We start from the raw sequence: 13,360 nt of genomic DNA, 5'->3' as shown, positions 1-13,360 counted from the left end.
TAAAGTTTTGAATATAATATGAAATGTCCACAAAAAATGTCACTTAAGCAGGAGTTGCAACCCCCTAGCTTCACCCTCCCTTTCCAAGTGCAAAGAAGAAACTACATTAGAGTTAGCCTGTCTACAGATGCAGTGGGTGACTTTCCATAGAGTTAGGCCATGTTTCTACAGTAGCCCAAAACGGACAAATAAAACACTGGCTCTAGTAGGGCGCTTCACAATGCTGCTGTAAAAAGGGAATAAAATCTGCCTACTAAGACTGAAAATGTCCGGTTGTGGTTTTACTTATTGCAAAGGACTATTTCTTGGGGTGTATGTCCCTAAATGTCAAACTGTTTCTTTAAGATGGTTTTGCAATAGTCAACTGAGGCATCCACTGATCAAGATGATTCTATTCAATAAAAATAAATAATTACTCACTGTCAATGCTGTCAATGGTGCGTGACCAGGCTCTAAGAGAGAACTTAGAACTGAACTGAAGAAGAAAAAAAAACAGACAGACAGACTGACGGACAGATGGGCAGACATTTTAAACTCCCATGAGTCCCATTGAGAGGAAGTGGGGGTGGATGTGGGGGGACACAGAGACAGGAAGAAGAAGCAGGGAGCAAACACTTTCTCAGTTTCACACCACTGCAGAGCTGCAGCTATTCTTCTGTCCTTAATCCCAGTGGAGCCACTGACACACACACAAACACACACACACACACACTCACACACACACACACACACACTCGCCAAGGTAAAACAATACAGGACACACGCACAACAAGAGTGACGACTAAACAACATAGGGCAATAAACATCATGACAAACAGGAGTGTGTGTCTGTACATCTCATAAATATCTTCAATTTTCTTACATTTTACTAAAAAACATCATTATTTAGCATTCTCATTTACAGCTGCAATTTTCTTCCACATTTTGACATAAAATTAAGATTTTTTACTCACTGTTGTCAGTTTTTCCAATGCATTTAGCTATTTTTAGTGTGAATCATCAGATACCACAGAGTCCTTCCGCAGATATTCAATTCAGTCTCCTCGGGATAACGTCTATATTAAACCATTTTGTAAGGACTGGATTTATGTCCAGTGTGGACTTTCAATGCCAAAGCAGGAAGGAGTGTGACGTTCATATAGAACAGTGAAGGACGTGAACCCGGCCTTGTTCATCAACAGTTAGTGTTTGTTTCCTTGACCTCATAAAGTCTTAGTGGCCTTGGAAATTATGCTAAAATAGGTAACACAGCTAAGTGAATGAGAAAATACAACAATACAATTTACAATAAATACAAGAAAATAAGACTGAAAACCTGTCTACAGTGTGTGAGTGTGTGTGTGAATGGACTACATATATGAGGGGGTGTAAGAGGGAAGTGTGTGGGAGTGGGCCTGCCAATGCCTTCCCACACACATACACATCATAAAACACTCATAAAACACACACAAACACACACACACATACATCAGAACAGACACACACTCTCGGCCCAGCAGTAGACCAGCGGACTTCATTCCTGCTGTGACCTGGCCAAGAGGAAATCACACACACACACGCAAACACTGTACAAAGCACTGTCTTCATTCATAAGGACAAATCATTTCACAATAAAAGAAAATTGGAAGCAGACCGAGAGAGGGAGAGAGACAGACTAAAGAGAAGAGATTGTAATATTTGACCTAAGTTAGTTAGTTAGAATCAGTGAGTATTTGATGGACAGCAACATGCTGTGTTGACCTGAAGGAACAAGTTTTAAAATGTCATATATAAAAGGTTTATAGTGACAGAAACTGAAATATGATTCTGATGCTGCAGTTGCGCTGCGGGACAACATGCTGCACTTGTTGAAAGATCCTCACCACATATGTTCTTTACAAAAGCATATTTCATTCACTTAAAATAAAAAATCTGCAATGTGTTTTTTAAATTGATGTCATAATTATGAGAAAGGTTTTTATAAAACATAACTAATTCTGCTCTGATTTTCTGAATTAACATGTTATAATTACGAGATAATTTTTTATTTAAAAAAAGATTCAGCTCTGTGTTTCTGAATTTCCGACTTATGTTATAATTATGAAATAAGTTTTCATTCAAAACAATCTCAGCTCTGTTTTTCAGAATTAACAAGATACCTCCAGCGTGCTCTCTGCCCAGGGCCGGCTATCAGCCCCCCTGAGCCTAACACTGGATCTCCAGCGGGCCCATACCGTCCTCGTCTATCCATCGCCCCCAGGAACTACACTGGAGAACCAGAGGGTGATCGGTGTGGTCAGTGGCCACGGCTTAATGCAACTACTTTCCACTAATACTCGACTACATTTCAAAAGGAAATACTATATTTATCTGGCAGCTGGAGTTACTGATTACTTAGATTAAAACTGTACATAAAAGCACATGTCATAATAAATTATAAAATACAATCCATTGTTAAATAGGAATTCAGTTGTTCCCAACCTTTTAAATTTGAAACTGTTTGAAACTATGTCTGGTGGGGACCTCTTGTTGTGTTTCAGATGTGAGTTGTTAGCAGTTCCACCAAAAGAGACATTTCCCCTCAAAAATGTTCTCAGATGGTTTCATTTAAACAACTGTTTGAGGGCCAAAGAAGTAAAACTCTTCTATATTCCACAAAATAACAAAGGTTAGAGAAAAGTAAAACAAAAAAGAATAGAAATATGTGTTGCAGAACTTCTGTTTGTTCTTATTTCCTCTCCCTTTAATAATCTCATGACCCCTCAGATTTGTCTTGTGGCCCTTTGGAGGGGCCCAACTACTATGGTTAGAACCACAGGACTGTATTAAACTTGACATGTATAGAATGAATGAGTTTTACTTTAATGCTGATACTCATGTTGTCAGTAGTTGGTTCAATCTTGAGGCACTGGACTGAAGTTAATATTTGAACTTTAAAATATTGTTTACTGGCCACTTATTGGTGTCCCTGCAGGGTGGAGAATTAGTGGACGTGTGCCCAAACCTGTGCCACCTGGGACCGACTGCCTCATTCTCTGTCCCAGGATGATGACATTATTATCACCTTGTTCCTGACTTCCTGTCTCCTGGTGTGGCCGCCTTGCTGGAATGTTGGCACCCGGCCGGGAAACGAACAAATACACAAACGCTTGTGCACATTCGTACGTATACAGCCTCATTCGTTATCTCATTTTGCTGATGCAAGACTAAAGATTAATCACAGGGAATTAGATAATGTAAAAATTCAAGAAAAAGACACCACAGCATTGAATACAAAGCTAAAGAATAAATCCAAATACAGTCCCACATTAGAGACTAATTTTAACATTTCCTATATCATTAATGAGTACTGGAATAATTCTCTTCTATGGCACATAAGACTGTGAATCCAATAGAACCCAATAACAGTCTTTAAGCCGTGAGGATATTTCATAATAATTCATTACATTCATACAGTTCAGTCATGTCAGGTGTCAGACGGCTTTTCATACCGCAGATTGATTGGTCCGTTCAGTGTTTCCCCTTCCTGTTTCTGCTTCTTTGATGTTTAAAAAATATGAGTCCATTACAGCATGAACCTCATGGGTGGCTGAACTTCCGTAATATAATGACACTATTGTCCTGCTCCAATAACTTCAATACAAGAACATTTTTGAGCAAATAAATTTTTCAGAACTTGTTTGTAATTGTTTCTTACTAAAGCCAAAGATGTATCTGATTTAATGAAGGTTGGGACAGTTCCTGATGGTTAACCTCAAAGAGCTTAGGAAAGCAGCTGTGCACAGCCCTTTAGTGGAGTTGGGGAAGTTGACCAGATGTACAATTTCCAACCATTTAACCTTTATCATTAATAGATTAAGTGGTTTTCTCTTGTAAAACTGAAAAATACTGGGTGAGAATGTTTTTACTTTTGAAGTATAAATCTCACCTTTGTGTTGCTTGTCAGAGTGTGTTCTTGAAGGAGGCGAGAAAGACACCTCTCTTGAAAACAGACTCGGACACACAAAAGTCACATATTTATGCTTTATTAGAAGTGTTTTCAAACAATATTTTTACTTTCACTAAAGTGGTTGATTTGGCAAATGTCTGATTAACCCTAACCCCTAACCCACCTCGGTGCTGCAGTTCATTACAATGTTACACACACCCAAGTCCCAACAAGTTGAGAACATCCATGCTTGGACATTTTTGGTTGTTTTTTGTTAAATTAATTTGATCTCAAAAGAATTACTGTAATTTAAAAAAAAAAAATTAATTTCTTTTATTGTTATTTCAAGATAATCAACCTATTATAACAACAAAACAAAAGGTTAGTTTCCTTTCATTACTTTTAATGTTTAGCAGAGATCCGGAGTGCCATGCCAGCGTGCATGACATAATGGACAATGCATGGAGGAATGACATGCCAGTCAATATTAATTTTCATACTGACCAAAATGAGCCAGCAACCAGTAAAAAGTGCATGAAAAGAATCTGGATATTGAAGGGATCTTTGAGCTAATTTCATAAATCTCATCTTCTCCTGATATATTTTGTCAGTATTGCATCACGTTTCCAGGAAATTAAAAGCTTAATAAACTCTGAGATGTTTTTTTGAGTTCAGTTATGAATCCTCCCCAACAGTCATGACAGTGATCTTAAAGGCTGAAATCAGGCGTGATCAAACGAAAAAGGACACTTATTTTTGAGTTTGCCATAATTATTCTGTGATGTTGGGAAAATGGGAGGCTGAGTTTCTAGTGAAAAATGATTTTGTTATCTTGAGAAATTGGCCTTCTGTTTTCTCGAGATAACAAGATAAATTAACTTGTGATCTCAAGATAAAAAAAATAATTAAACGCATGGCGGTTCTCAACTTCCGTACATTACTTTAGTTTGAATAACATTCCATGAAAAGCACATTAAAATGTTTAAAAAATCATCTTCACTACAAAGTCACTGATCCACAACAATCCGCTGAAGCCTTAAATGTTCTATAATCTCGTCCTGTTGGCAAAGAAGACTCCACTCTCCACATATCAGACAATCACTCACACTTTGATTGAGTGTTACAGTGATTAGTGAAGATTGCACACCTTTCTCTTATGCAGTTTTGTCCTGATAAAACCATTTGACATTAACATTAGGCCTTGCTGTTTTGACTTTGAAATAAAAATTGTGAAAAATCTGATAATAATAATAATTTCTAACAGCAAATCTCTCCATATCTGGTTATTCAATAGTTTGTAAACTAGAAAACAGCCTCTTTTCTGACTAAGCTTCAGCAGACTCATTTACCATCAAAGAGGAAGAACCCCAAACAATACTTGGCCTCCTTTCTGAAGGAAATAAGAATTGCGCCATCCATCCAACAGAGAGGAAACTTCCTGTCTGAGGTCATTACTAGCAGTGCCTCCATAGATCTAGTATAAGTAGAAAGGATGCTTCCTGGTGCCAAGGGTCAAAATGAACAGCAACAGATCAAGGAGAGTGGGCATTTCCTGCTTCAGATGGTCAATAACCGAGACTCCAAAGATCCATTTAAAGTAGAGAAACACTTCCTGGCGTCAGAGGTGAATTCGAATGAGTCCATAGATCACAAGAAGAGGGTACTTCCTGCAGTCAGCTGCTGATTACAGGTTTCATTGATCTAATACACACAGAACAAACACTTCCTGCATACATAGATCTACTCCAGCTAGAACGAACAGTCCCTACTGTCAGAAGTTAATCTTAACTCCATAGACCAAGGTCAGAGGGCACCTCCTTAGTACTGTCATATTAAAAAGGTTAACCAAGAATCCAAAAACAAATTTTTTCTCAATCATTATTCAATTTTTTTGCAATCACAACAACCAAGAAGCCTCGGCATCATGATAACAGACATAGAGTTTACAGCTTGATTGCACTCTCCAAGTTAGTGGTGCTGTTGTGTTGGAATTCATTACATTGCAAGTCTATTGGTGTTTTCTCATAGCTGTGGGGACTCACATCGTGCTGAGTCATAAGCAATTCTACCTCAGTTGTGCTGGTTCACACATACATTAATGTGCTTTCATGCCTACCCTGTTTGGTTTGGTTTGTTTAGGCTGGGATGAAAGTTGTCAGTTGAACTCTGTGTGGATAAATCAACTGGACTGAGACCACCTACAGTATGTTTTGCAATGCATAAAATTGTTATTTCAGTTATTTCTTTGTGAGTTCTTTGAGAAAGGATGAATAAATACATATGGTTCAATAAAGTGCTGCTTGGTTTTTAAAAGCCAGTGGGAACATGAACCAGACCAGAACTAGAAGGCAGTCACATATAATTTATTTCCTTGGTCTTGACCAAATGAACCAAAAGGTGTAAATGCGACCTCAGATTGATGCTGACCAAAAAGCGTGTGTGTCCATATCTGTGGACTGAACCGCTAATAAATCTTAGATAATCTCAGTAACAAATACTTTGTGCATCCAACAAATCCTCCACATGAAATTACAAAATATGTTGTTACTTCCCCTTTTAGAGCAACACATAGAAGCCTTATCTGATCTGGCACCCTTATCAGCAAAACATCATTCATCTGACCCTTCCAAACACTGTTGGAAAATAAATCAGTTATATGATGTAACAACACTACGGTTAAGGTTTGGTCAGATTTAGGTACAAAAACGACTCGGTTACGGTTAGGAAGATTGTGGTTTGGGTTCAAATTACAACTTTCTTAAGATTAGGGGACTTTTATCATCATGGTTACAATAGTAAGCCATGTGGTGAAGGTCAGGGGACCACTGCGGTCACGATGTAAAGAAACCAACATTGACTGACAGGTAGGAAATGTTAACCAAACAGTAATCTCCTGTGTTAGAGTCTGATGTGTTGTTGGTTGGTTAAGAGTGGACACCATCATGGGTTGCCCCCCAGTTAGTCCTTCTTCCAAGCAGGTTCACAATAGCACAGGGTCAACATGGTTATCCCCAGCTGTGAGGATATTATTACAGCTCAGCATGATTCGGCATGCCACAGGGTGCTATACCAGGCCCATGGAAATATACCATATGGTATTTATTCAACACGTGATCCTACGACACAGTTTAGTGTCACAGATGCGGACAATAATGCGTGACACATAGCTTAAATAATTTTCACTGATTCATGTTTTTACCATCCTGTATCACCTCACTGATTCCCTTCCTGGAATTTAGATCTCCTGCTGTTTTTAGTTTACTTTCCCGGAAATCAATGAATGAACTTCAGTAGAGGCTGAGGGCCTGTACGGGAAAAACATCATGAGCGTCATCAACAATTTTGTCATGTGTCATGTGTCATGTGTTCCTTAGAAATATGGTTCAAGATCAAGATTTAATCTTTGCTACGGAAGAGAGGAGAGGAGAGAGAAGGACATGAGGACAAAACATTGCAGAGAGAGGCGAAAAAGGAAGAAAGAGGGCAGGATCATGAGTGAGAGGAGAAGAAGAAAATAAGAGGAAGGGATGAGAAAGTAGGAGTAGAGGAGATGAAAAGAGAAACACCTGGAGTGGTAAAGGAAGAGGAGGAAGGAAAGTGAATGGAGGGAGGTAAGGGGAGGAAAGGTAAAGAGAGATGAAAGAAGGGAGAAAAGGAAGAGAAGGTGAGACTGGTGAGCAGAAAAGGGGAGGGAAAAGGGGAGAGATGAGAGAAGAAATAATAAAGAGAGACGAGAGGACAGAGGAGGGAGAAAAGAAGATGATGGAAAAAGAGGAGGAAAAAATAGATGAGTGGAGGGAGGAGTAGACAACATATTGTGTGAGAAAGAAAAAGAGATGAAAGATGTAAATAAAAGAAGAAAACAGAACAGAGCATAGATTCCATGCACCTGAATGGAAAAGTTATAACAAAGTGCAACAGACAAATACTGTGCAAAATAAATGACATACACGAAGGAAGTGACTAAAGACGAAAGCATCAGATCTGTGGGGAGCGATGAGGAAACCTTCCAGATTAATACATGAAAAAAGAAACATGAGAGAAGGAAGAACAAAAACAAGAAAAAGCAGAGGTGACGATGAGAGGAAAAGCACAAAAGATGAGGAAACCTTAGCTGCTTTTGTTTCCTTTCAATAAGCTCTTGCATGAGCTTCTCTCCTCTGCATCTTCTCCTCCCTCGCTGCATACCTCCGAGCTCTCCAGGTTCTCTGTAGTAAACGCACACAAACACACTCGGACTGGCAGCTATCTCACCCAGCAGCTGTTGAAGTCGCTGCCAGCTCTGCTCTGCAGATCCTTCAGCTGGAGGAGGTTCTTGGCTGCAGACATCAAGCAACAAGAATTCATGAGACCAAAAGAAAAAAGTTTCTCCAAGAATTATTTACTCGTCTGGAATGCAGAGAGGAGCGTCTGATTTAAATTTAGAGAGAGAGAAATAGACAGGACCACTACAGAAGAGTTTAAGCGAGTTGTATCTGGAGGCCAATGTTGGCAAATTTGTTTAAAATGTTATATTTTCTGGATTACATAGAATATGGGATGTTTCTAGTTATTTTTGCTCGTCCTTGACATAAATCAACACCCTCTGTCTTACAGGATGTATCTTTTGCTGATATTAAAGCAGTGGTTCCCAACCTGTTTTGGTTTTGACCCCTGTAAAATGATGCAAAGTCTACTAGTAAAACCTTATCCAGGGGTGAAAGCAACTACTCACGTTACTGTAATTAAGTAATTTTTGGGGTTGTATTTTTTCAAGCCTGTAATTTTACTTGATGTACCCTGCTACTTTTAAAATCAAAATTCGCTGCTGAGTACGCCAATAATATATATCCAAACCTTTAATCTCAGTTTTTGAACCCAATATGCTAGGGACACAGAAGGCAGACGTCCCCCGAAGCACTGCCCGCTTCCTTTCGGCGGCCATTTTAACCTGTTGGGCCGTTCAGACAGGGTACTCAGCGGCCAGCTCGCAGCAACCAGCGTCTGTTCTATTCGTCACGCACCGCGAGCAAGCAGCAGGCACAGGTTTGGAGAGGTGACCACGCTGACAGCACAGGAGTTGGGAGTATTTTAGGGACTGAATGTTTGGAGGAACAGAAACCAAATGGAGACAGATTAAGCCTTTCCCTGGATGCATTTGAAGGTTCAAAAACATTTTTAGTATTCTTTTAGCAGGCAAAATTCCTGCTTTATCTGAATATTTGTTTTAAAAAAAAAATTTGTTAGATCCATTTATACCATTTATTTTTAAAGAAATTTGTTGATAGTAGATATTTTCTGCATGGATCTCCCCCCTCTGTCAATCTTTGGCTGCTCTTATGAATAACAGAAAAAATAAATTGGCAGAACCAGTTACTATCATTTTTTATTCAACACTTTCTTCCTTGTCACACTGCGGAGCCTACATTACCCACAATACAACTTTTGTGTTGTGCTAGTAGCTAACGTAGTTGTAAGCAGCTAGTTTCAGGCTGAGATGAGGAGCAGGCAACAAAGATCTGGTAAGCTCACTTCTTTCTAACTCCACACCAACATTTCATTTTCAATCTAGTAGCCCAACCTACATTGACTCAAATGACATCACCTGAGGACATTTATCAGACTTTGCATGGCACAAAAGGCTTTACAAAACTATTTTTTTTACATGTGCAGAAGCACTCCTCAACAGCCAAAAACAGACTGATGTGTAAAATTGGTTCCCCTTTAATGTGGACGTAAATGAATGTCCACCAAATAGAGATTTTTAGTTTTAGTTGAGTATTTTTAGAGGCCCTAAAGAGACGAAAATACCCAGCAGCCTATTTCACAAGGAAGGGAAAAAAACATAATTTTGCATCATTTTGTGAAGCAGTTTTTTTCCTATTTATCCAACCCAACTCAACCTTGGGAGCACTGCTCTATTTGCTGCTTTCACTATTCTGTGTCGTGGCAGATTCCCAAAACTAAACTGATATTTGTGTGACATGTTTTTATTAAATTCTTCTGTACTCGGTTATTTACTCAGTAAGAACCTTTGAAACACAATGACAAAATCTTTTTTTTCATTCTGAATGAAACTTCCTCACTCATAAGTCAGAATCATCTTTTAATCTCTTCTTAAATGAAACTTTTCTTAAAGAGCTTATCCTGGTTTGACTTTCTTTATTTCTTATTCGTGAAATTGATTCTATTATTTACAAATCGAATCCATTTAATCACATTTTATATTAGATTTATATATTTATAATTTGTTAATTTTTATCTGCTGCCTTGTGCACTTTTAAAACTTGAAAAACATATCCATGGACCTCCATCGGGTCCCAGGATGGCTTTATACTTGCACTGCACTAGAGTGTGCAGAGGGTTCTTTGCAGTCAAAATCAGACCCCAATTTGTTTCCAGTTTCCAATTAAATGGTATGTTTTACAGAATTTGGTCTGTTATAGAAACACATTTACTGCATGCTTTTATCAACAAGTACAAAATAACAACACTGACATCTAGAGGAAGGACACAGTAAGTGCATGCAGGCTGTGTCTGAATGAACCACAATGAAATCTAATTTAAAGTTGACGAGGGTTTTCAGTCATATCTGATCAGCTGGTTTGTGTTCATTTCCCAACAAGGTTTTTAACCTTTAACACAAACAATGTATTTTAATTATTGCTTAAACTGCTCTCTGAAATCACATCCATGTAGCTCTGTGTCGCCATCATAAGGGTAGGGCCTTTATTACTATAAAAAGAAGTACTTTTACCCCATCCTTAAGAGGAATCTCTCAAAAACTGTTAGTATTAAGATGGAAAGCTCATACACTCAGGCTCTCCCAGTGGATCCTCTCATTCCTTTCTATAGCTCAAATCAATGATGTGAAGGGAAATACAACTGATACTCTGTCCAGGGCGCTGGGGAAAGTTACATTTTATGAAATAATGACAGTCGGTATAAATGCTCATACCATCATCAAGATATTGTCTACGTTACCCTCTCTCTCTCTCTCTCTCTCCTCTCTCTCTCTCTCTTCTCTCTCCTCTTTCCCGCCACTGGTCAAGGCAGATGACCACCCGCCTAGAGCCGAAGGTCTGGTCGAGTTTCGCCTGTTAAAAGGCAGTTTTTCCTTGCCCTGTCTCCCAAGGTCTTGCTCATGGTGGTACTGTTGGGGTCTCTGTAATGTTAAAAGGAGTTCGGTCTAGACCTGCTCTATTTGAAAAGTGTCCTGAGATAACTTCTGTTATGAAATTGGCGCTATACAAATAAAATTGGAATTGATTGAATTGTTTCTTTTGTGCAAGCTTCTTTATGACTGATGTTTATTTATTCTTTTATTTCTTGCCAGTTAAGTTCAATGTGCATGTATATGTGTGTGTTGTACGCAGTGTATATATATACATATTCTCAAATGTATCTATTATTTCTTCATTTGTTTCTTTTTGTGTCTCTCTGTGTTGTTGTTGTTTCTTTCTTTATTAATTTATTTATTATTTTACCCATGTGCCATTTAGGGCGTAGGAAGAAAAAGAGGGAACTTTAAGACTTGAAGGGGACAAATAAGGCTTTTGTCAGGAAGTTGAATGCTTGTATATTGATGTTAAAATCATTCATGTGTATTAACCAATTATGTAAAGGCTGAATTATCTGTTACTGAAAAATAAAAACTAGATCACAAAAAAGAGGAATCTGTGCATTGTGTGTGCTGTACAAAGAACTAATGCATGTTCAATGTGGATCAACGTTACGTAGTTAGAATGTTTCTTAAGTGTAAAACAAAATGTCAGAAAAATAATAAAGCATAAAAATGGAAATGTCATCATAATGTCATCAACCTGAGAGCAGTAGCAGAGTGACTCTCATGCAGCCATCTGCTCTGATTCACTTGTGTTGGCTTTTTTTTTTTTTCTTTATCTGTTGTGATTAGTGATGTGCTTTATGAATAAAGTTTGACTGTGTCATGAACGTCATCTGGTCCTGAGGAGAGTCCACGCCGAGACGTCACCGTGGGACAGCCGAGGGAAGGATCTCATTGGCTGAGGGAGCTGCTCGCGGACAGTCCTCTCTCGTGGAGGTTGTGTAAACTGGTTTATTGGTTAAATTCCAAACCCGAAAGATGGATACATTAAGAAAATCACATTGTGTAAAATATATATCCTGCAGCAGGATGATGATGATGCAACGGCCTCACAAAATTAACCTAATGGAATTCTCCCTGATCCGTTCACCAATAGAAATGAAATAAAATGTAAATATCGATCCATATCCAGTATTAGCCCTCGCTGTTTGTAATGATTAATACATAATAAATGATAAAATAAAGGACACTGCGGGACTGCCGAGTCTCCTTTAAAAGTTCTGGACAAGTCGCCCCTGAGCTTAATTTGGACAGAGTCCAAAACTAAAAACTACAACTCCCGGCGTCCCACGGTGACACACAACAACAAACGAGAGGCAGGCGGCAGCTGGGAGAGAAGGAGACAGACAGGCTGCGTAAAGAGAGTCAAGAGAGAGAGACAGGGAGAGTTCCTTCCTCCTCATCAATGGGGCTTCTCACCGCGCCGCAGGAGGACAACTGAGGCAGGAACCCGCTCAAAATGGCTAAAAACCAGGAGGTGGAGCGAATCGCCAAAAAGCTGGATAAAATGGTGCACAAGAAGAACACGGTGAGTGCAAAAAAACCCCAAACCCCCGTGGCTGCATCCGCTGGAAAACAGGCGATCAGGTGATGAGCCCGGGCGGCGGAGAGGGGGAAGGTTCTGGAAGCCCGGCGGACGGTTTAAAGTCCGCCGGCTGCTCCGGGCGGGACGGTTCTCGCTCGTTATATCTCCGGGAGAGCTGCTGCGGATGCTTCGGGACGGTTTGTGGAAACATTTTGGCTGTAAATCATTGCAGCTATTGGTGGAAGGGCTGCCAGTTAAAACACCCGCACCTTGAGCCAATTACCTAGTCAGCTCAGAGTTGATGGACTCCACAGGTTATCACATTCATGAGCCGGTGCAGAGATAGGAGTGACTCCGTTACTGTGTTAAGGAAGTCAAATATATTTCTAAAATACTGTATTTTTTAAATGAGTAAGTGTAGTTTTCAGTGCACACTCTTCGAGCTAATATGGAGGAGGGAGCAGAGCACAGGCGACTTCAGCCTTTACCATGTTTACCATGTGCCCTGGAAGGTTCTGTGTAGTCTGTACTATTATAGTGGACAGTGAACATCAAACATGCAGAGTTTTATTTTATTTAGAAAGCTTGGGGTAGCTGGGAAGTTTGACCACCAGCAAGGTTGTTATGGTGGTATTTATAAAGTAGTCAACATCTTAAAGGTCTCCTCCAGAGATGCTTTAAGAAAATGTGTCTGATGTGGTTTTCCCACAAAAAAGTTCCATTCCCTTGTTAATTCTTAAAGTAGTAGTAATAATAATAATAATAATAATAATAATAATAATAATATCCCATCGCTTATATTGATGTTAAAATTAAGAGTGAA

At 39.2% G+C, this 13,360-nt stretch overlaps 1 protein-coding gene across 1 annotated transcript in view; it reads left to right on the top strand.

Annotated features, from left to right (window-relative positions):
* Nucleotides 1-12,328: 12,328 nt before the first annotated feature.
* tcea2 (transcription elongation factor A (SII), 2) overlaps nucleotides 12,329-13,360 on the top strand; it is a gene marked incomplete at its 3' end in the record, with an annotated part of 5,802 nt that continues 4,770 nt past the window's right edge. Inside the window, 1 exon segment of the mRNA XM_035657258.1 lies at nucleotides 12,329-12,540. Coding sequence (XP_035513151.1) covers nucleotides 12,472-12,540 — 69 coding nt within the window.

Source organism: Morone saxatilis, unplaced genomic scaffold (assembly GCF_004916995.1).
Source record: "Morone saxatilis isolate NCDOM2014 unplaced genomic scaffold, NCSU_SB_2.0 Contig15, whole genome shotgun sequence".
NCBI lineage: Eukaryota > Metazoa > Chordata > Actinopteri > Moronidae > Morone > Morone saxatilis.
This window is presented reverse-complemented; position numbering and strand designations above follow the sequence as displayed.